Source organism: Coregonus clupeaformis, unplaced genomic scaffold (genome assembly GCF_020615455.1).
Source record: "Coregonus clupeaformis isolate EN_2021a unplaced genomic scaffold, ASM2061545v1 scaf0510, whole genome shotgun sequence".
NCBI lineage: Eukaryota > Metazoa > Chordata > Actinopteri > Salmoniformes > Salmonidae > Coregonus > Coregonus clupeaformis.
The window spans coordinates 143,153-169,478 of record NW_025533965.1 but is presented as its reverse complement, the minus strand read 5'-3'; the positions used below and the strand labels follow the sequence as shown (position 1 = coordinate 169,478).

Sequence of the window (26,326 nt, the reverse complement as noted above, 5' to 3'; positions counted from 1 at the left end):
TGGGTGAACAGAGAGTACAGGAGGGGACTGAGCACGCACCCCTGAGGGGCCCCCGTGTTGAGGATCAGTGTGGCAGATGTGTTGTTACCTACCCTTACCACCTGGGGGTGGCCCGTCAGGAAGTCCAGGATCCAGTTGCAGAGGGAGGTGTTTAGTCCCAGGATCCTTAGCTTAGTGATGAGCTTAGAGGGCACTATGGTGTTGAATGCTGAGCTGTAGTCAATGAATATCATTCTCACGTAGGTGTTCCTCTTGTCCAGGTGGGAAAGGGCAGTGTGGAGTGCAATAGAGATTGCATCATCTGTGGATCTGTTGGGGAGGTATGCAAATTGGAGTGGGTCTAGGGTTTCTGGGATAATGCTGTTGATGTGAGCCATGACCAGCCTTTCAAAGCACTTCATGGCTACAGACGTCAGTGCTACGGGTCGGTAGTCATTTAGGCAGGTTATCTTAGAGTCCTTGGGCACGGGGACTATGGTGGTCTGCTTGAAACATGTTGGTATTACAGACTCAGTCAGGGACATGTTGAAAATGTCAGTGAAGACACTTGCCAGTTGGTCAGCACATGCTCGGAGTACACGTCCTGGTAATCCGTCTGGCCCTGCGGCCTTGTGAATGTTGACCTGCTTAAAAGTCTTACTCACATCGGCTACGGAGAGCGTGATCACATAGTCATCCGGAACAGCTGGTGCTCTCATGCATGCTTCAGTGTTGCTTGCCTCGAGCGAGCATAGAAGTGGTTTAGCTCGTCTGGTAGGCTTGTGTCACTGGGCAGCTCGCGGCTGTGCTTCCCTTTGTAGTCTGTAATAGTTTTCAAGCCCTGCCACATCCGACGAGCGTCAGAGCCAGTGTAGTACGATTCAATCTTAGACCAGTATTGACTCTTTGCCTGTTTGATGGTTCGTCGGAGGTCATAGCGGGATTTCTTATAAGCGTCCGGGTTAGAGTCCCGTTCCTTGAAAGCGGCAGCTCTACCCTTTAGCTCAGTGCGGATGTTTCCTGTAATCCATGGCTTCTTGTTGGGGTATGTACGTACGGTCACTGTGGGGACGACATCATCGATGCACTTATTGATGAAGCCAGTGACTGATGTGGTGTACTCCTCAATGCTGTCTGAAGAATCCCGGAAAATTTTTCCAGTCTGTGCTAGCAAAACAGTCCTGTAGCTTAGCATCTGCATCATCTGACCACTTTTTTATTAACCGAGTCACTGGTGCTTCCTGCTTTGGTTTTTGCTTATAAGCAGGAATCAGGAGGATAGAGTTATGGTCAGATTGCCAAATGGAGGGCGAGGCATGCACACACATGCACACACATGCACACACACGCACACACACACACGCACACACACACACACACACACACACACACAATGCCATCTTCTAACTGAGAGAGTTAGTAATCTGTTATTAGCAATATTCCTCATATGACATTGACTTCACTCCTAACCTCTGACCTCTAACCTCTAGGTTCAGAAGTGGTTGTTTAAGAAGACAGTGCGTGAGCTGCACTACAGTGGTGGTGACGCTGCGTTTCTAGACGAAGCGGTGAAGTATCTGGCCATCAACATCTACGACAAGAACAAGAGAGAACATGCCGGCCGCGTCGCTATCATCCTCACTGCCAGCGCAAACCCCCGGCCGCTCCGCACCACCGTCAAGCTGCTTCGGAAGAAAGACATTACCACCCTTACGCTGGCGCTGGGGCCGGAGGCAAGCTGGACGCAAGTTAATGACATCACCAAGGCCAAGCCTGATAACAGGGCCTACCAGCTGAACAGCGTGTCTGAGCTGCCGGACAACTTCATGGAGGTCACTGACTACCTCTGTACCCTGGGGCTGGAGCCGGAGACCCCCAAGCCCCTGCCCGCCAAGCCCAGCATAGCTAACCTTAGCCTGGGTACCACCACCACCACACAGCCTCCCCTGCTGGAGCCCATCCCCTCCCTGACCTCCACCCCGTCCCAACACCTCCCCAACCCCATACAGCATGATGGCCTGACCCCCACAACTACTTATCCCTCACCTTCCTCTCTCTCCTCCTCCACCTCTTCCTCTACCTTCCCCTCTTCCTCTCCTCCCTCTAAAGACGTGACATTTATCCTGGAAGGCTCTGACTCGGTTGGGGAGGCGGGATTTAACGCCTCTCTCCTCTTTCTGGAGGAAGTGATATCACAGCTGGCAGACGAAGGGGAGGAGTCAGTGCGCGTTACAGTCATACAATACTCTGTAACGGTCACCGTGGAGATAACGCGCTGGGAAATACGGTGGCAGAGAAACCAGTTGCTAAGGAGACTACGGGAGATCCGCTGGAGGGGCGGGGCCAAGACAAACACGGGTGCTGCAATTGGCCAGACCTACCAGGAAGTGACCACTGATAGGCCCTCCTCCACCCCCACCTCCCCCCAGCTAGTCTTCCTGGTGACAGAGAACCCCCCCACCGACGTGATCACGCGCCCCCCCTCCTCCCACACACACACCCGGGTGTATCCCATCGGGGTAGGGCCGAAGGTTAGAGAGGTGGACCTGATGCCTCTCAGCTCCCCACAACGCCCCCTCATGGTGGAGGACTATACCAGCCTTACCTCTCTGGTTACCACTGTGGTTAATATCACCAGAAACACCCTCTCTCCTCGCTCCCCCACCCTGCCTCCCCCACGACTCACCCCAACACTGGCCCCCAGAGCCACCCTGCCTCCTTCAGGTAAAACACACACACTCACACACACACACACACACACACACAGAAACACACACACGTAAACACAGACTTTGTTGAGATGGCGCTGCAGTCTTATGGGCTCCTGACCAGTTCTGTATTTTGTGTGTTTTCTTACGCTGAGCTTAACTTTGTTTTTACCATAATATTTCCACCATTACTTCCTATGACCGAAAATAGCTTCTGGACATCAGAGCAGCAATCGCTAACCTTGATTTGGATGAAGAATTCTACTTCAACGAGTCGGCAGCTCTGGGCGTTATGCTTACCCTGGGCCAGGCCCTGATCCCGGGACTCTAAATAAGAAATGGTGGCCAAAAAGAGGCTAACTACGTCAGCATGCATCTAGACCGCCAGGAAGTGACCACTGATAGGCCCTCCTATTAGCCCTCTGTTCTATTAGCAAATGAAAACCAACTGGACGAGCTTCGTTCCAGAATATCCTATCAACCTGAACAATTAATATTCTATGTTTCTGGGAGCCGTGGCTGAACAAGGACATGGATAATAAACACCACGTTGGCTTTTCCATCGTCAAGACCGGACGGCAGGGTAAGATGAGAAGGGAGGGGTGTGTCTGTTTGTTAACAACTCTATTTACCAAGAGAGTTTTCATGTCTATTTACCACCACAAACCGATGCTGGCACAAAAACCCCACTCATAGAGCTGTATAGAGCCATAAGCTAACAAGAAAATGCTCATCCAGAGGCAGCAGTTCTTACCTCATTTCTACCAGCATGTCATCTGTGCAACTAGAGGCAACAAAACTCTAGATCACCTATACTCCACACACAGAGATGCATTCAAAGCTCTCCCTCGCCCTCCATTTGGCAAATTTGACCATAACTCTATCCTCCTGATTGCTGCTTACAAGTAAAAACGCAAACAGGAAGTACCAGTGACGTGCTCAATACGGAAGATGGTCCGATTAAGCGGATGCTAAACTACACGTCTCTGAGGCGTTCACATCTCAGAAGAGCTGAAATGGTCAAACCACACTACATGGACACTGTGGTGTAGAAGGCACGACAGCAACTCTTCAACCTCAGTATGCTGAAGAAATTTGGCCTGTCCCAGAGGGCCCTCAGTGTTCTACAGGAGCACCATCGAGAGCCTACTGTCGGGCTGCATCACAGCCGGGTACGGCAACTCCACCTCCGATGACCGCAAGGCTCTATAGAGGGTGGTACGCTCAGCCCAACATACCACTGGTTGCACACTGACTGCCCTCCAGGAAACCTACAACACCAGGTGTAGCAGGAAAGACAAGAAGGTCATCAGGGACCTTAGCCATCTGAGCCATGGCCTGTTCTCCCTGCTTCCACCAGTCAGACGTGGGCAGTAATAGGAGCATCATGGCAGAAACTGGCCAATAGTGTCTACCCTCAGACCATCAGGCTGCTGAACAGCCACCACTACTCAGCTACCTCCTCCTGGCCCCACCCCCCAATGGACATTTATCATTGTCACTGTTGTAAATATGTATATTATTATTGTTAGTGTTATTATTGTTTCTTTCACTTCTCTTTTTGACTGTTGGAGCTCGGAGCTTCAACATTTCACTGTAGCCTGTGCATGTGAATGATCAACTCATCTAATCTAATCATCTACAGGGCTGTTTCGCTAGCACAGACTGGAATATGATTCAGGATTCATCTGATAACATCGAGGGGTTTATCACATCAGTCACCGGCTTCATTAATAAGTGCACCGACGACGTTGTCCCCACAGTAACCGTACTTACATATCCCAACCAGAAGCCATGGATTACAGACAACATCTGCACTGAGCTAAATGCTAGAGCTGCTGCTTTCAAGGAACGGGACACTAATCCGGACACTTATAAGAAATCCCAGTACGCCTTCCGACGAACCATCAAACAGGCAAAGCATAAATACAGGACTTATATTGAATCCTACTACACCGGCTCTGACGCTCGTCGGATGTGGCAGGGTTTACAATCTTTCACGGATTACAAAGGGAAACCCAGCGGCGAGCTGCCCAGTGACGCGAGCCTACCAGATGAGCTAAATGCCTTTTATGCTTGCTTCCAGGCAAGCAACACTGAACCATGCATGAGAATACCAGCTGTTCCAGACGACTGTGTGATCACGCTCTCCGTAGCCAATGTGAGTAAGACCTTGAAATAGGTTAACATTCACAAGACCACAGGGCCAGACGGATTACCAGGATGTGTACTCCGAGCATGCGCTGACCTTCCCAACTGGCAAGTGTCTTCACTGACATTTTCAACCTGTCCCTGGCCGAGTCAGTAATACCTACATGTTTCAAGCAGACCACCATAGTCCCTGTGACCAAGAACACCAACGTAAGCTGCCTAAATGACAACCGACCTGTAGCACCCACGTCTGTAGCCATGGAGTGCTTTGAAAGGCTGGTCATGGCTCACATCAACACCATCATCCAAGACACCCTAGACCCACTCCAATTTGCATACCGCCCCAACAGATCCATAGATGACGCAATCTCTATTGCACTCAACACTGCCCTTTCCCACCTGGACAAAAGGAACACCTACATGAGAATGCTGTTCATTGACTACTGATCAGCATTCAACACCATAGTTCCCTCAAAGCTCATCACTAAGCTAAGGACCCTGAGACTAAACACCTCCCTCTACAACTGGATCCTGGAATTCCTGATGGGCCGCCCCCAAGTGGTAAGGGTAGGCAACAACACATCTGCCACACTCATCAACACGGGGGCCCCTCAGGGGTGCGTGCTTAGTCCCCTCCTGTACTCCCTGTTCACCCATGACTGCGTGGCCAAGCACGACTCCAACACCATCATTAACTTTGCCGACGACACAACGTTGGTAGGCCTGATCACTGACAACGATGAGACAGCCTATAGGGTGGAGGTCAGAGACCTGGCAGTGTGGTGCCAGGACAACAACCTCTCCCACAATGTGATCAAGACAAAGGAGATGATCGTGGACTACAGGAAAAGGAGGGCCAAGCACGCCCCCATTCTCATTGATGGGGCTGTAGTGGAGCAGGTTGAGAGCTTCAAGTTCCTTGGTGTCCACATCACCAACAAACTATCATGGTCCAAACACACCAAGACAGTTGTGAAGAGGGCACGAAAATGCCTATTCCCCCTCAGGAGACTGAAAAGATTTGGCATGGTTCCTCAGATACTCAAAAAGTTATACAGCTGCACCACCGAGAGCATCCTGACTGGTTGCATCACCGCCTGGTATGGCAACTGCTCGGCCTCCGACTGCAAGGCACTACAGAGGGTAGTGCGTGCGGCCCAGTACATCACTGGGGCCAAGCTTCCTGCCATCCAGGACCTCTATATCAAGCGGTACCGGAGCGCCAAGTCAACGTTCAAAAGACTTCTTAAGACTGCTGAATAGCTAATCAAATGGCTACCCAGACTATTTGCATTGACCCCCCCTCCCCCTTACACTGCTGCTACTCTCTGTTTATTATCTATGCATAGTCACTTTAATAACTCTACCTACATGTATATATTACCTCAATTACCTGGATTAACCTGTACCCCCGCACATTGACTCGGTACCGGTACCCCCAGTATATAGCCTACTTATTGTTATTTTATTTTTGCTCTTGTATTTGTTACTTTAGTTTATTTAGTAAATATTTGTCTTAACTCTTTTGTAAGTAAGCATTTCACGGTAAGGTTGTATTCGGCGCATGTGACAACTAAAATTAGATTAGATTTGATACACCCACATACCACACCCACATCTGTGAATATGGATAAGGTCAGGGGAATTCCTCTACTACTCTGTGATTGGTTGATATCTTGTGACCTCTGACCCAGTTCCATGCAGGAAGCCGATGGATGTCCTGTTCCTGCTGAGTGGCGGGAATAGGGCAGGGCCAGAGACTGACGGGCAGTCGGAGGGCGATACAGAATTTGAGGACATGAAGACGTTTGTCAAAGCCTTCGTCAACAGCGCTGATATCGGTACGACTACTGGCCAATCAGAGCACAGATCTCACTGAACCCCCCAATCACAACACAGCTCTTACTGAAACCACCCAATCACAACACAGATCTCACTGAACCACCCAAACACAATACAGATCTCACTAAACCACCCAATCACAACACAGATCTCACTGAACCATCCAATCACAACACAGATCTCACTGAACCACCCAATCACAACACAACTCTTACTGAACCACCCAATCACAACACAACTCTTACTGAACCATCCAATCACAACACAGCTCTTACTGAACCATCCAATCACAACACAACTCTTACTGAACCATCCAATCACAACACAGCTCTTATTGAACCACCCAATCACAACACTGATCTTATTGAACCATCCAATCACAACACAGCTCTTACTGAACCATCCAATCACAACACAACTCTTACTGAACCATCCAATCACAACACAACTCTTACTGAACCATCCAATCACAACACAGCTCTTATTGAACCACCCAATCACAACACTGATCTTACTGAACCACCCAATCACAACACAACTCTTACTGAACCATCGAATCACAACACAGATCTCACTGAACCACCCAATCACAACACAGATCTCACTGAACCACCCAATGACAACACAGCTCTTACTGAACCATCCAATCACAACACAGCTCTTACTGAACCACCCAATGACAACACAGCTCTTACTGAACCATCCAATCACAACACAGCTCTTACTGAACCATCCAATCACAACACAACTCTTACTGAACTACACAACATAAACATGAAAAAGTAACACAAAGTGAAAGAACACATTGCTGAAGGCAGAGAACGGTGGTCTGTAAGAGACTGGAACTATAATTCTGCTAACCATAGTTCCCCGGGGGATGTGTTTTCAGGTCGGAACGAGACCCAGGTGTGTGTGGTTACGTACGGAGAGACCAGTAGAGTGGGAGTGGCCTGGAGAGAGGAGCAGGACAGGACACACCTGCTGACCCTGGTGGACCAGCTGACCAGTCCGACACACACACACACCGCGCTGGGTAACACACACACACACACAACACTGGATAGTACACAAACCACTGGGTAATACACACACCACTGGGTAATATAGACACCACTGGGTAATATAGACACCACTGGGTAATATAGACACCACTGGGTAATATACACACCACTGGGTAATATACACACCACTGGGTAATATAGACACCACTGGGTAGTACACAAACCACAGGGTAATACACACACCACTGGGTAATATAGACACCACTGGGTAATATACACACCACTGGGTAATATAGACACCACTGGGTAATATACACACCACTGGGTAATACACACACCACTGGGTAATATAGACACCACTGGGTAATATAGACACCACTGGGTAATATACACACCACTGGGTAATATACACACCACTGTGTAATATAGACACCACTGGGTAATATACACACCACTGGGTAATATAGACACCACTGGGTAATATAGACACCACTGGGTAATATAGACACCACTGGGTAATATAGACACCACTGGGTAATATAGACACCACTGGGTAATATACACACCACTGGGTAATATAGACACCACTGGGTAATATACACACCACTGGGTAATATACACACCACTGGGTAATATAGACACCACTGGGTAATATAGACACCACTGGGTAATATACACACCACTGGGTAATATACACACCACTGGGTAATATACACACCACTGGGTAATACACACACCACTGGGTAATATACACACCACTGGGTAATATAGACACCACTGGGTAATATACACACCACTGGGTAATATACACACTAAAGGGTAATATAGACACCACTGGGTAATATAGACACCACTGGGTAATATAGACACCACTGGGTAATATAGACACCACTGGGTAATATACACACCACTGGGTAATATAGACACCACTGGGTAATACACACACCACTGGGTAATATAGACACCACTGGGTAATACACACACCACCGGGTAATATAGACACCACTGGGTAATATACATACCACTGGGTAATATAGACACCACTGGGTAATATACACACCACTGGGTAATATACACACCACTGGGTAATATACACACCACTGGGTAATATAGACACCACTGGGTAATATACACACCACTGGGTAATATACACACCACTGGGTAATATAGACACCAATGGGTAATATAGACACCACTGGGTAATATAGACACCACTGGGTAATATAGACACCACTGGGTAATATACACACCACTGGGTAATATACACACCACTGGGTAATATAGACACCACTGGGTAATATACACACCACTGGGTAATATACACACCACTGGGTAATATAGACACCACTGGGTAATATAGACACCACTGGGTAATATACACACCACTGGGTAATATACACACCACTGGGTAATATACACACCACTGGGTAATATACACACCACTGGGTAATATAGACACCACTGTGTAATATAGACACCACTGGGTAATATAGACACCACTGGGTAATATAAACACCACTGGGTAATATACAAACCACTGGGTAATATACACACCACCGGGTAATATACACACCACTGGGTAATATAGACACCACTGGGTAATATAGACACCACTGGGTAATATAGACACCACTGGGTAATATACACACCACTGGGTAATATACACACCACTGGGTAATATAGACACCACTGGGTAATATACACACCACTGGGTAATATAGACACCACTGGGTAATATAGACACCACTGGGTAATATAGACACCACTGGGTAATATACACACCACTGGGTAATATACACACCACCGGGTAATATACACACCACTGGGTAATATAGACACCACTGGGTAATATACACACCACTGGGTAATATACACACCACTGGGTAATATAGACACCACTGTGTAATATACACACCACTGGGTAATATAGACACCACTGGGTAATATACACACCACTGGGTAATATACACACCACTGGGTAATATAGACACCACTGGGTAATAAACACACCACTTGGTAATATAGACACCACTGGGTAATATAGACAACACTGGGTAATATACACACCACTGGGTAATATACACACCACTGGGTAATATACACACCACTGGGTAATATACACATCACTTGGTAATATACACACCACTGGGTAATATAGACACCACTGGGTAATATAGACACCACTGGGTAATATAGACACCACTGGGTAATATAGACACCACTGGGTAATATACACACCACTGGGTAATATACACACCACCGGGTAATATACACACCACTGGGTAATATAGACACCACTGGGTAATATACACACCACTGGGTAATATACACACCACTGGGTAATATAGACACCACTGTGTAATATACACACCACTGGGTAATATAGACACCACTGGGTAATATACACACCACTGGGTAATATACACACCACTGGGTAATATAGACACCACTGGGTAATAAACACACCACTTGGTAATATAGACACCACTGGGTAATATAGACACCACTGGGTAATATACACACCACTGGGTAATATACACACCACTGGGTAATATAGACACCACTGGGTAATATAGACACCACTGGGTAATATACACACCACTGGGTAATATACACACCACTGGGTAATATACACACCACTGGGTAATATAGACACCACTGGGTAATATACACACCACTGGGTAATATAGACACCACTGGGTAATATAGACACCACTGGGTAATATACACACCACTGGGTAATACACACACCACTGGGTAATATAGACACCACTGGGTAATATAGACACCACTGGGTAATATACACACCACTGGGTAATATACACACCACTGGGTAATATAGACACCACTGGGTAATATACACACCACTGGGTAATATACACACCACTGGGTAATATAGACACCACTGGGTAATATAGACACCACTGGGTAATATAGACACCACTGGGTAATATAGACACCACTGGGTAATATAGACACCACTGGGTAATATACACACCACTGGGTAATATAGACACCACTGGGTAATATACACACCACTGGGTAATATACACACCACTGGGTAATATACACACCACTGGGTAATATACACACCACTGGGTAATATACACACCACTGGGTAATATACACACCACTGGGTAATATAGACACCACTGGGTAATATAGACACCACTGGGTAATATAGACACCACTGGGTAATATAGACACCACTGGGTAATATAGACACCACTGGGTAATATACACACCACTGGGTAATATAGACACCACTGGGTAATATACACACCACTGGGTAATATACACACCACTGGGTAATATACACACCACTGGGTAATATACACACCACTGGGTAATATACACACCACTGGGTAATATACACACCACTGGGTAATATACACACCACTGGGTAATATAGACACCACTGGGTAATATAGACACCACTGGGTAATATAGACACCACTGGGTAATATAGACACCACTGGGTAATACACACACCACTGGGTAATATACACACCACTGGGTAATATACACACCACTGGGTAATATAGACACCACTGGGTAATATACACACCACTGGGTAATATACACACCACTGGGTAATATAGACACCACTGGGTAATATAGACACCACTGGGTAATACACACACCACTGGGTAATATACACACCACTGGTAATATACACACCACTGGGTAATATAGACACCACTGGGTAATATAGACACCACTGGGTAATATAGACACCACTGGGTAATATAGACACCACTGGGTAATATACACACCACTGGGTAATATACACACCACCGGGTAATATAGACACCACTGGGTAATATAGACACCACTTGGTAATATAGACACCACTGGGTAATATACACACTACTGGGTAATATACACACCACTTGGTAATATAGACACCACTGGGTAATATAGACAACACTGGGTAATATACACACCACTGGGTAATATAGACACCACTGGGTAATATAGACACCACTGGGTAATATAGACACCACTGGGTAATATAGACACCACTGGGTAATATAGACACCACTGGGTAATATACACACCACTGGGTAATATACACACCACTGGGTAATATAGACACCACTGGGTAATAAACACACCACTTGGTAATATAGACACCACTGGGTAATATAGACAACACTGGGTAATATACACACCACTGGGTAATATACACACCACTGGGTAATATACACACCACTGGGTAATATACACATCACTTGGTAATATACACACCACTGGGTAATATAGACACCACTGGGTAATATAGACACCACTGGGTAATATAGACACCACTGGGTAATATAGACACCACTGGGTAATATACACACCACTGGGTAATATACACACCACCGGGTAATATACACACCACTGGGTAATATAGACACCACTGGGTAATATACACACCACTGGGTAATATACACACCACTGGGTAATATAGACACCACTGTGTAATATACACACCACTGGGTAATATAGACACCACTGGGTAATATACACACCACTGGGTAATATACACACCACTGGGTAATATAGACACCACTGGGTAATATACACACCACTTGGGTAATATAGACACCACTGGGTAATATAGACACCACTGGGTAATATACACACCACTGGGTAATATACACACCACTGGGTAATATAGACACCACTGGGTAATATAGACACCACTGGGTAATATACACACCACTGGGTAATATACACACCACTGGGTAATATACACACCACTGGGTAATATAGACACCACTGGGTAATATACACACCACTGGGTAATATAGACACCACTGGGTAATATAGACACCACTGGGTAATATACACACCACTGGGTAATACACACACCACTGGGTAATATAGACACCACTGGGTAATATAGACACCACTGGGTAATATACACACCACTGGGTAATATACACACCACTGGGTAATATAGACACCACTGGGTAATATACACACCACTGGGTAATATACACACCACTGGGTAATATAGACACCACTGGGTAATATAGACACCACTGGGTAATATAGACACCACTGGGTAATATAGACACCACTGGGTAATATAGACACCACTGGGTAATATACACACCACTGGGTAATATAGACACCACTGGGTAATATAGACACCACTGGGTAATATACACACCACTGGGTAATATACACACCACTGGGTAATATAGACACCACTGGGTAATATACACACCACTGGGTAATATAGACACCACTGGGTAATATACACACCACTGGGTAATATAGACACCACTGGGTAATATAGACACCTGATGGGAAACTGTGACAGCAAACAAAAAGAACAACAACTTAGTGCATTTGATTTGACATTCATTTCTTATTTAAGCCTGCCAGCACCATCTTGCAGATGTCCTCCTGTATAGGTAGTCTCCAATGAAGACTGACATCAAACAAAGTTCGTAGGCTGTACAGTTTCAATTAGTCTTATTCAAAGTTGACTTAATATCGACCAATGTGCACAATTTCATAAAAAAGGTACTCAAGACATTGGAATAATCAGAATAATTTAGTTTTACTTTACTAAATCAAATAGTTTTACTTAAAAATAAACTGATACAACTGTCAAACAACAATCAATATCGAAATGTCACTATCAATCATGTTACTAGTATGCAAATCAGACACATTTCAGCATGGAATTAAACATTCAGGTAGGTATTCAGGTACGAATCATGTAAGTAATAAATAATTAAACAGTGCAGATATAAATTTCCATAGTCAACTAAATTATATTTTTCCTGCCAGGTAGGATTTACCCTCCATCCTCCTTCTCTTCCAAACCTCTCCTTTCTAATCATTTCTTGGTTGGCCTGTTCTCCTGTTTCAAGTTGTATGTTTTCTATTAGTCGTGTGTACAGTATACACATGGTCCACACCGTCCAACCAAATGCAGGCTCCTTCTGGACAATGCAACAACAACAACAATATGCAACAACAACAACAATATGTAACAACAACAACAATATGCAACAACAACAACAATATGCAACAACAACAACAGTATGCAACAACAACAACAATATGCAACAACAACAACAATATGCAACAACAACAACAATATGCAACAACAACAACAATATGCAACAACAACAACAATATGCAACAACAACAACAATATGCAACAACAACAACAATATGCAACAACAACAACAATATGCAACAACAACAACAATATGCAACAACAACAACAATATGCAACAACAACAACAACAATATGCAACAACAACAACAATATGCAACAACAACAACATTACAATATAAGAATAGGAACATAAAGTAAATGACTCAGTAGAACAGAATAAACATTTTAGCATAAGTACACTTAAAAAAACATAAACGCAACATGTAAAGTGTTGGTCTCATGTTTCATGAATTGAAATAAATGATCCCAGAAATATTCCATACACCCAAAAAGCTTATTTCTCTAAACTGTTGTGCACACATTTGTTTACATCTCTGTTAGTGAGCATTTCTCCTTTGCCAAGATAATCCAAAATGTGCAGTGTTGTCACACAACACAATGCCACAGATGTCTCAAGTTTTGAGGGAGCTTGCAATTGGCATGCTGACTGTAGGAATATCCACCAGAGCTGTTGCCAGAGATTTGAATGTTCATTTCTCTACCATAAGCCGCCTCCAATGTTGTTTTAGAGAATTTGGTAGTACGTCCAACCGGCCTCACAACCGCAGACCACGTGTATGGCATCGTGTGGGCGAGTGGTTTGCTGATGTCGACGTTGTGAACAGAGCGCCCCCTGGTGGCGGTGGGGTTATGGTATCGGCAGGCATAAGCTACGGACAACAAACACAATCACATTTTATCGATGGCAATTTGAATGTACAGAGATACCGTGACTAGATCCTGAGGCCCATTGTCGTGCCATTCATCTGCAACCATCACCTCATGTTTCAGCATGATAATGCACTTGTGAGGACAGACACTGGGATACAGGAAGCAAGTCCAGGGAGTGTACATTTACACCACGCTGGGTAACACACACACACACACACCACGCTGGGTAACACACACACACACACACACCACGCTGGGTAACACACACACACACACACCACGCTGGGTAACACACACACCACGCTGGGTAACACACACACACACACCACGCTGGGTAACACACACACACACCACGCTGGGTAACACACACACACACACACCACGCTGGGTAACACACACACACACACCACGCTGGGTAACACACACACACACACCACGCTGGGTAACACACACACACCACGCTGGGTAACACACCCACACACCACGCTGGGTAACACACACACACACACACACACCACGCTGGGTAACACACACACACACCACGCTGGGTAACACACACACACCACGCTGGGTAACACACACACACACACCACGCTGGGTAACACACACACACCACGCTGGGTAACACACACACACACCACGCTGGGTAACACACACACACACACCACGCTGGGTAACACACACACACACCACGCTGGGTAACACACACACACACACCACGCTGGGTAACACACACACACACCACGCTGGGTAACACACACACACTGTATATTCTGAGGGTCTCTCTTTCTCTGGAATCAGGTGCTGCATTGCCTAGCCTAGTCCTAACCCTAACCCTAACCCTAACCCTTTCTCTGGAATCAGGTGCTGCATTGCGATTTGCTGTCCAGACATCCATCTCTCCATCTAGTGGGGGCAGAGTGGGTGTGGCCAAGGTGGTTGTGATGCTGGTGATTGACAGGTCAACTGACCAACTGCAGGAGGCCACTAACGAGGCGCTGACCGCAGGTTAGTGGTGACATCAGGAGGACCGCAGGTTAGTGGTGACATCATAAGGAGGGCAGCAGGTTAGTGGTGACATCATAAGGAGGACCACAGGTTAGTGGTGACATCATAACGAGGGCAAGAGGTAAGTGGTGACATCATAAGGAGGGCAAGAGGTTAGTGGTAACATAAGGAGGACCACAGGTTAGTGGTGACTTTATAAGGAGGGCAGCAGGTTAGTGGTGACAACATAACGAGGATAATAAGTTAGTAGTGACATCATAAGGAGAGCAGGAGGTTAGTGGTGACATAAGGAGGACCACATGTTAGTGGTGACATCATAAAGAGGACTGCAGGTTAGTGGTGACATCATAAAGAGGACTGCAGGTTAGTGGTGACATCATAACAACCACCACAGGTTAGTGATGACGTCTTTACTCTGCCAACAGGCGTGTCAGTTTTCCCTATCGGCATCGGGCCCGGTTACAACAGAGCTGAACTGAGCCTGCTTGGTTCCCATGGTGACCAGGACAACACACTCCATCTTAACAGCATGGAGGAGCTGCTGATGCTGTTAACACTGGACCAGAGCTACACAGACACACTCTGTAGAGGTATAGTACTGGACCAGAGCTACACAGACACACTCTGTAGAGGTATAGTACTGGACCAGAGCTACACAGACACACTCTGTAGAGGTATAGTACTGGACCAGAGCTACACAGACACACTCTGTAGAGGTATAGTACTGGACCAGAGCTACACAGACACACTCTGTAGAGGTATAGTACTGGACCAGAGCTACCTGGAGAGATTCTGATGATGACGATGATGGTGATTATGGTGATGATGAAGACATTAATGAAGATGATGGTGATGATGGTGATGATGATGATGATGGTAGTGATGAAGATGATGGTGATTATGGTGATGATGGTGATGATGGTAGTGATGATGGTAGTGATGAAGATTATGGTGATGATGGTGATGATGATGGTGGTGAAAGTGGGGGGATTGTGATGGTGATGGTGATGATAAGAGCGTCTGCTAAATGACTCAAATGTAAATGTATGAAGGTGAGAGGGTTGTGATGATGGTGATGATGATGATGGTGATGATGATGACGATGATGGTGGAAGTGATGATGATGATGGTAGTGATGATGGTAGTGATGATGGTAGGGGATTGTGATGATGGTGATGATGATGATGATGGTGGTAGCGATGATGGTGGTGGTAGTGATGATGGTAGGGGATTGTGATGATGATGATGTGTATTCCTCTTCAGCTGGTCCTCCTGGAGTGTGTGTCGATGATGACGGGAACGAGAGGAGGGTGAGTGTGTGTTGACTTATTGATGTGTTGATGATGACGGGAACGAGAGGAGGGTGAGTGTGTGTTGACTTATTGATGTGTTGATGATGACGGGAACGAGAGGAGGGTGAGTGTGTGTTGACTTATTGATGTGTTGATGATGACGGAAGCGAGAGGAGGGTGAGTGTGTGTTGACTTATTGATGTGTTGATGATGACGGGAACGAGAGGAGGGTGAGTGTGTGTTGACTTGCTGATGTGTTGATGATGACGGGAACGAGAGGAGGGTGAGTGTGTGTTGACTTATTGATGTGTTGATGATGACGGGAACGAGAGGAGGGTGAGTGTGTGTTGACTTATTGATGTGTTGATGATGACGGGAACGAGAGGAGGGTGAGTGTGTGTTGACTTATTGATGTGTTGATGATGACGGGAAACGAGAGGAGGGTGAGTGTGTGTTGACTTGCTGATGTGTTGATGATGACGGAACGAGAGGAGGGTGAGTGTGTGTTGACTTATTGATGTGTTGATGATGACGGAACGAGAGGAGGGTGAGTGTGTGTTGACTTATTGATGTGTTGATGATGACGGGAACGAGAGGAGGGTGAGTGTGTGTTGACTTATTGATGTGTTGATGATGACGGGAACGAGAGGAGGGTGAGTGTGTGTTGACTTATTGATGTGTTGATGATGACGGGAACGAGAGGAGGGTGAGTGTGTGTTGACTTGCTGATGTGTTGATGATGACGGAAAGCGAGAGGAGGGTGAGTGTGTGTTGACTTATTGATGTGTTGATGATGACGGGAACGAGAGGAGGGTGAGTGTGTGTTGACTTATTGATGTGTTGATGATGACGGGAACGAGAGGAGGGTGAGTGTGTGTTGACTTATTGATGTGTTGATGATGACGGAACGAGAGGAGGGTGAGTGTGTGTTGACTTATTGATGTGTTGATGATGACGGGAACGAGAGGAGGGTGAGTGTGTGTTGACTTATTGATGTGTTGATGATGACGGGAACGAGAGGGAGGGTGAGTGTGTGTTGACTTATTGATGTGTTGATGATGACGGGAAGCAGAGGAGGGTGAGTGTGTGTTGACTTATTGATGTGTTGATGATGACGGGAACGAGAGGAGGGTGAGTGTGTGTTGACTTATTGATGTGTTGATGATGACGGGAACGAGAGGAGGGTGAGTGTGTGTTGACTTATTGATGTGTTGATGATGACGGGAACGAGAGGAGGGTGAGTGTGTGTTGACTTATTGATGTGTTGATGATGACGGGAACGAGAGGAGGGTGAGTGTGTGTTGACTTATTGATGTGTCGATGATGACGGGAACGAGAGGAGGGTGAGTGTGTGTTGACTTATTGATGTGTCGATGATGACGGGAACGAGAGGAGGGTGAGTGTGTGTTGACTTATTGATGTGTTGATGATGACAACAGTCATTTAACGACTGAACTAATGAATTAAAGTAACTGCCCAGTTTTTCCATATTTGTATGAAATATGATCTATAATTACTTTCAATATGAGTAAATATTTTTCTTTCCAAAAAATGGTAATTAAGTATGATGAAAAGCAGCCTTTCTGTGTTGGAATGGTGTGGGCGTGTACCTCAAATATAAGTATAGGACGAGGCAACAACCTTATTTAAATACGAGTTAACAGAATATGAACTTTTAAAAGTGAGATTTTCACTGGACAGTTACTTTCACTACTGTTTTCCTTTATCAGTCTGAATATTCAGCTCTGACTTTGTATGTAGCCTGGTGAGTCGTGGCTGCTTCCGGACAGATGTCACTCGGTGCTGTGCCACCCCAGCGGAGCGCTGACGGTTCAGAGCCACAAGGTGAACTGTGATCGTCTGGATCACAGCCTGATATATTACATTATAGTATATTATAGTATATTGTAGTATGTTATATTATATGATATTATGGTATATTATAGCATATTATAGTATATTATAGTGTGTTATAATATATTATAGTATATTATATTATAGTATATTATGAAGGTATATTGTATTATAGTTTATTATATTAGTGTATATTACATTATATTATGGTATATTACAGTGTGTATATATATATATATATATATATATATATATATATATATATATATATTATAGTATATTAATGCATATTATGTTATATTATAGTATTTTCAATTATATTATAGTATATTACATTATATTATAGTATATTATAGTATATTATAATATATTATAGTATATTCAAACATATTATGTTATATTGTTGTCACGATCGTCTGAAGGAGGAGACCAATGCGCAGCGTTGCGAGTGAACATGATGACTTTATTAAATTAAAGCAACCACGAAGAAAACAACAAATGACGAAACGTGAAGTTCAAATACTGAAACACACTAACAGCAACACAGAAACAATAACCCACAAAACAAAGGAGAAAACACACAGAATATATATGGCTCCCAATCAGAGATAACGAGCCGACAGCTGACACTCGTTACCTCCGATTGGGAGTCATCGACCAATCACCACATGACACAAACAAAATGAAACTCACCCATCCCCAACACCACCAAAAGAAATACACCCAAACACAAGAAAATGAACAACCCTGGCTCAATATAAACGTCCATAGAGCCAGAGTGTTACAGTACCCCCCTAAAGGTGCGAACTCCGGGCGCACCAACATCAGGACTAGGGGAGGGTCTGGGTGGGCGTCTGTCCATGGTGGCGGCTCTGGCCCCCCGGTCGTGATCCCCACCCCACCACAGTCACAACCTGCTTCGGTAGCCTCCTCCCAATGACCACCCTCCACCTAACCCCACCTGGACTAAGGGGCAACCCCGGACTAAGGGGCAGCATCGGCCTAAGGGGCAGCACCGGGATAAGGGGCAGCACCGGGATAAGGGGCAGCACCGGGCTAAGGGACAGCACCGGACTAAGGGGCAGCACCGGACTACGGGGCAGTACCGGACTAAAGGGCAGTACAGGACTAAGGGGCAGCACCGGGCTAAGGGGCAGTACCGGACTCACGGGGCAGCACCGGGCTAAGGGCGGCACCGGACTCAGGGGCAGCACCGGACTAAGGGGCAGCACCTGACTAGATGGCGGATCCTGGCTGGCTGGCTCCGGATCCTGGCGGGCGGCTCTGGCGGATCCTGGCGGGGACGGCTCTGGCGGATCCTGGCGGGGCGGCTCTGGCGGATCACGGCTGGACGGCTCTGGCGGATCCCGGCTGGACGGCTCTGGCGGATCTCGGCTGGACGGCTCTGGCGGATCCCGGCTGGACGGCTCTGGCGGATCTCGGCTGACGGCTCTGGCGGATCCCGGCTGGGCGGCTCTGGCGGATCCCGGCTGGACGGCTCTGGCGGATCCCGGCTGGACGGCTCTGGCGGATCCCGGCTGGACGGCTCTGGCGGATCCCGGCTGGACGGCTCTGGCGGATCCCGGCTGGACGGCACTGGCGGATCCCGGCTGGGCGGCTCTGGCGGATCCCGGCTGGACGGCTCTGGCGGATCTCGGCTGGACGGCTCTGGCGGATCCCGGCTGGACGGCTCTGGCGGATCTCGGCTGGACGGCTCTGGCGGATCCCGGCTGGACGGCTCTGGCGGATCTCGGCTCGACGGCTCTGGCGAATCCTGGCTGGATGACGGATCTGGCTGCTCATGGCTGGCTGACGGATCTGGCTGCTCCTGCGGCTGGCTGACGGATCTGGCTGCTCGTGGCTGGCTGACGGATCTGGCTGCTCATGGCTGGCTGACGGATCTGGCTGCTCATGGCTGGCTGACGGATCTGGCTGCTCATGGCTGGCTGACGGATCTGGCTGCTCGTGGCTGGCTGACGGATCTGGCTGCTCGTGGCTGGCTGACGGATCTGGCTGCTCGTGGCTGGCTGACGGATCTGGCTGCTCATGGCTGGCTGACGGATCTGGCTGCTCATGGCTGGCTGACGGATCTGGCTGCCCATGGCTGGCTGACGGATCTGGCTGCTCATGGCTGGCTGACGGATCTGGCTGCTCATGGCTGGCTGACGGATCTGGCTGCTCATGGCTGGCTGACGGATCTGGCTGCTCATGGCTGGCTGACGGATCTGGCTGCTCATGGCTAGCTGACGGATCTGGCTGCCCATGGCTCGGCTGACGGATCTGGCTGCTCATGGCTGGCTGACGGATCTGGCTGCTCATGGCTAGCTGATGGTGCTGGCTGGGAGGCTGGCGGTGGAGGCGGACCCCCAGCCTCGGATTGCAGTCATCACCTCCAGCAGGGCGGCTCCCATCTGCAGGATCTGCTCTTTCTGGTCCCGAACCCGAGCTTCCAGTCTAGTATGGGCTGCGTCGGCTCCTGCTGATTCCATAGCAGGTGTATGATTCTGTCTGGCGGACGGCTCTGAAGGCTCATGGCAGACGGACGGCTTTGCAGGCTCAGTACAGACGGGCGGCTTATGCAGCGCTTGGCAGACGGGCAGTTCAGACGCCCTAGGGCAGACGGGCAGACTCTGGCCGGCTGGCGGCGCACATCGTGGACCTGGTGCGTGGAGTAGGAACAGACCGGTCCGTACAGGGAACACCCACCACTGGCCTTAACTGGGGATCAAGAACGGACCGGACCAGACTGGGAACACACTTCAGTCTCTCATGCCGTGCCACAACAACTTCCCTCCCTCTACTCGCCAATGGCTCCCGTAATCCGATAGCCTTCTCTCCAGCTCTACCTGTGGCAGCCTCCTGCTGCCCAGGCGCCGCCATGTGCCCCCCCCAAAAAAAATGTTGGGGAGTAACCACGGGCTTCCAGCCTCGACTCCGCCTTCCTCTTCATACCACCTCCTCTCGGCTGCAGCTGCCTCCAGCTCTTCACGAGGGCGGTGATATTCCTCCTCATACCACCTCCTCTCGGCTGCAGCTGCCTCCAGCTCTTCACGAGGGCAGTGATATTCCTCCGGTTGTGCCCAAGGACCCTTTCCAGCCCGAATCTCCTCCCATGTCCAAAAATCCTTAGGAGGCGTCCATAAATCCTGCGTAGGTAGGTCCTGTTGCCGCTTGTTACGCCGCTTGGTCCTCTTGTGGTGGGTTATTCTGTCACGATCGTCTGAAGGAGGAGACCAATGCGCAGCGTTGCGAGTGAACATGATGACTTTATTAAATTAAAGCAACCACGAAGAAAACAACAAATGACGAAACGTGAAGTTCAAATACTGAAACACACTAACAGCAACACAGAAACAATAACCCACAAAACAAAGGAGAAAACACACAGAATATATATGGCTCCCAATCAGAGATAACGAGCCGACAGCTGACACTCGTTACCTCCGATTGGGAGTCATCGACCAATCACCACATGACACAAACAAAATGAAACTCACCCATCCCCAACACCACCAAAAGAAATACACCCAAACACAAGAAAATGAACAACCCTGGCTCAATATAAACGTCCATAGAGCCAGAGTGTTACAGTTGTATTATAGTATATTCCATTATAGTATTTTAAAGTATATGATGTTATATTACGTTACATTATAGCATATTATATTATATTATATTATAGTTTAGTACAGTGCCTTGCAAAAGTATTCATCCCCCTTGGCGTTTTTCCTATTTTGTTGCATTACAACCTGTAATTTAAATGGATTTTTTATTTGGATTTCATATAATGGACATACACAAAATAGTCCAAATTGGTGAAGTGAAATGAAAAAAATTACTTGTTTCAAAGAATTCTAATAAATAAATAACGGAAAAGTGGTGCGTGCATATGTATTCACCCCCTTTGCTATGAAGCCCCTAAATAAGATCTGGTGCAACCAATTACCTTCAGATGTCACAATTAGTTAAATAAAGTCCACAACCTAAGTGTCACATGATCTGTCACATGATCTCAGTATATATACACCTGTTCTGAAAGGCCCCAGAGTCTGCAACACCACTAAGCAAGGGGCACCACCAAGCAAGCGGCACCATGAAGACCAAGGAGCTCTCCAAACAGGTCAGGGACAAAGTTGTGGAGAAGTACAGATCAGGGTTGGGTTATAAAAAAATATCAGAAACTTTGAACATCCCACGGAGCACCATTAAATCCATTATAAAAAAATTGAAAGAATATGGCACCACAACAAACCTGCCAAGAGAGGGCCGCCAACCAAAACTCACGGACCAGGCAAGGAGGGTATTAATCAGAGAGGCAACAAAGAGACCAAAGATAACCCTGAAGGAGCTGCAAAGCTCCACAGCGGAGATTGGTATATCTGTCCATAGGACCACTTTAAGCTGTACACGCCACAGAGCTGGGCTTTACGGAAGAGTGGCCAGAAAAAAGCCATTGCTTAAAGAAAAAAATAAGCAAACGGCATGTGGGAGACTCCCCAAACAAATGGAAGAATGTACTCTGGTCAGCTTTTTGGCCATCAAGGAAAACGCTATGTCCGGCGCAGACCCAACACCTATCATCATCCTGAGAACACCATCCCCACAGTGAAGTATGGTGGTGGCAGCATCATGCTGTGGGGATGTTTTTCATCAGCAGGGACTGGGAAACTGGTCAGAATTGAAGGAATGATGGATGGCGCTAAATACAGGGAAATTCTTGAGGGAAACCTGTTTCAGTCTTCCAGAGATTTGAGACTGGGACGGAGGTTCACCTTCCAGCAGGACAATGACCCTAAGCATACTGCTAAAGCAACACTTGAGTGGTTTATGGGGAAACTTTTAAATGTCTTGGAATGGCCTAGTCAAAGCCCAGACCTCAATCCAATTGAGATTATGTGGTATGACTTAAAGATTGCTGTACACCAGCAGAACCCATCCAACTTGAAGGAGCTGGAACAGTTTTGCCTTGAAGAATGGGCATAAATCCCAGTGGCTAGATGTGCCAAGCTTATAGAGACATACCCCAAGAGACTTGCAGCTGTATTTGCTGCAAAAGGTGGCTCTACAAAGTATTTACTTTTGGGGGGTGAATAGCTATGCTTTTTTTTGGTCTAATTTCTTGTTTGTTTCACAATAAAAAATATGTTGCATCTTCAAAATGGTAGGCATGTTGTGTAAATCAAATGATACAAACCCCCAAAAAATCAATTTTAATTCCTGGATGTAAGGCAACAAAATAGGAAAAATGCCAAGGGGGGTGCCAAGGGGGTGAAAACTTTCGCAAGCCACTGTATATGACATTATATGATAGTTTATTACAGTATAATACATTATAGTATGGTATATTATAATATATTATATTAAAGTACTGTATTACAGAAAAAAAAAGTATTTTATGTTATATTATAGCATATTAAAGTATATTATGTTATATTCTATTATCCAGGTGAACTGTGATCGTCTGGAGCCCCCAGCCTGCAGTAACCACATGAGTCCTCTCAGAGTTCAGGACAACTGTGGCTGCCACTGGGACTGCCCCTGTTAGTACACACATTAAGCACACTCACACACACACACACACACACACACACACACACACACACACACATATTACACACAGTCACCGACACACATCAGGAACACAGCCATCAGGAACACAGCCATCAGGAACACAGCCATCAGGAACACAGCCATCAGGAACACAGCCATCAGGAACACAGCCATCAGGAACACAGCCATCAAGAACACAGCCATCAGGAACCCTAACCCTAACCCTAACCACCCTCCCTCTCTCTCTCCCTCCCTCCAGGTGAGTGTATGGGTAGCTCAACCAACCACGTGGTGCGGTTTGACGGCCTGGCGCTGAGGCTGGAAGGGGAGGGGCTATGTTCCTACACCCTGCTGACGGTCGGCGGGGGCACGGGAGGTTCAGAGGTCACGCTGCACAGCGGAACCTGCCATGGGTCAGCCAATCAGAACGAGGTCTGCATGAAGGTCATGGAGGTCACACATGGGCAGAGTACTGTACTGCTGAAAGACGACATGACGGTAGGACCTGGGGGGAGTGAACTATGAGTGTGTACTATGAGTGTGTACTATGAGTGTGTACTATGAGTGTGTACTATGAGTGTGTACTATGAGTGTTTACTATGAGTGTGTACTATGAGTGTGTACTATGTGTGTGTACTATGAGTGTGTACTATGAGTGTGTACTATGAGTGTGTACTATGAGTGTGTACTATGAGTGTGTACTATGAGTGTGTACTATGAATGTGTACTATGAGTGTGTGTGTACTATGAGTGTTTACTATGAGTGTGTACTATGAGTGTGTACTATGAATGTGTACTATGAGTGTGTGTGTACTATGAGTGTTTACTATGAGTGTGTACTATGAGTGTGTACTATGAGTGTGTACTATGAGTGTGAACTACGAGTTTGTACTATGTGTGTACTATGAGTGTTTACTATGTGTGTGCGTGTACTATGACTGTGTGTGTGTACTATGAGTGTGTACTATGAGTGTGTACTATGAGTGTTTACTATGAGTGTGTACTATGAGTGTTTACTATGAGTGTGTACTATGAGTGTGTACTATGAGTGTGTACTATGAGTGTGTACTATGAGTGTTTACTATGAGTGTGTACTATGAGTGTGTACTATGAGTGTGTACTATGAGTGTGTACTATGAGTGTGTACTATGAGTGTGTATGAGTGTGTGTGTACTATGAGTGTTTACTATGAGTGTGTACTATGAGTGTGTACTATGAGTGTGTACTATGAGTGTGTACTATGAGTGTGTACTATGAGTGTGTACTATGAAAGTGTACTATGAGTGTGTGTGTACTATGAGTGTTTACTATGAGTGTGTACTATGAGTGTGTACTATGAGTGTGAACTACGAGTTTGTACTATGTGTGTACTATGAGTGTTTACTATGTGTTTGCGTGTACTATGACTGTGTGTGTGTGTGTACTATGTGTGTGTGTGTGCATGTACTATGAGTGTGTACTATGTGTTTGTACTATGACTGTGTGTGTGTGTGTGTGTGTGTGTGTGTACTATGAGTGTGTACTATGTGTGTTTACTATGTGTGTGTGTGTACTATAATTTTGTGTGTGTGTACTATGTGTGTGTGTGTGCGTGTACTATGAGTGTGTACTATGTGTTTGTACTCTGACTGTGTGTGTGTGTACAATGAGTGTGTACTATGAGTGTGTATTATGTGTGTGTACTATGACTGTGTGTGTCTGTGTTTGTGTACTATGACTGTGTACTATCAGTGTGTACTATGTGTGTGTACTTACTATGACTGTGTGTGTGTACTATGAGTGTGTACTATGTGTGTGTACTATGTGTGTGTACTATGTGTGTGTACTATGAGTGTGTACTATGAGTATGTACTATGAGTGTGTACTATGAGTGTGTACTATGTGTGTGTGTACTATGACTGTGTGTGTACTATGAGTGTGTACTATGAGTGTGTACTATGAGTATGTACTATGAGTGTGTACTATGAGTGTGTACTATGTGTGTGTAATTTGAGTGTGTACTATGAGTGTGTACTATGACTGTGTGTGTATTATGAGTGTGTACTATGAGTGTGTACTATGAGTGTGTACTATGTGTGTGTACTATGAGTGTGTACTATG

At 46.4% G+C, this 26,326-nt stretch overlaps 1 protein-coding gene across 1 annotated transcript in view; it reads left to right on the top strand.

Annotated features, from left to right (window-relative positions):
• The window catches only part of vwf (von Willebrand factor), a 144,478-nt gene that overhangs the window by 56,243 nt on the left and 61,909 nt on the right, over positions 1 to 26,326 (top strand). The window contains exons 29-37 of the mRNA XM_045215775.1: positions 1,470 to 2,703; positions 6,533 to 6,679; positions 7,570 to 7,713; positions 15,387 to 15,530; positions 15,956 to 16,120; positions 16,794 to 16,840; positions 18,584 to 18,667; positions 24,123 to 24,216; positions 24,486 to 24,724. Of these exons, the coding sequence (XP_045071710.1) occupies positions 1,470 to 2,703; positions 6,533 to 6,679; positions 7,570 to 7,713; positions 15,387 to 15,530; positions 15,956 to 16,120; positions 16,794 to 16,840; positions 18,584 to 18,667; positions 24,123 to 24,216; positions 24,486 to 24,724 (2,298 nt within the window). The remainder of the gene's footprint in view (positions 1 to 1,469; positions 2,704 to 6,532; positions 6,680 to 7,569; positions 7,714 to 15,386; positions 15,531 to 15,955; positions 16,121 to 16,793; positions 16,841 to 18,583; positions 18,668 to 24,122; positions 24,217 to 24,485; positions 24,725 to 26,326) is intronic.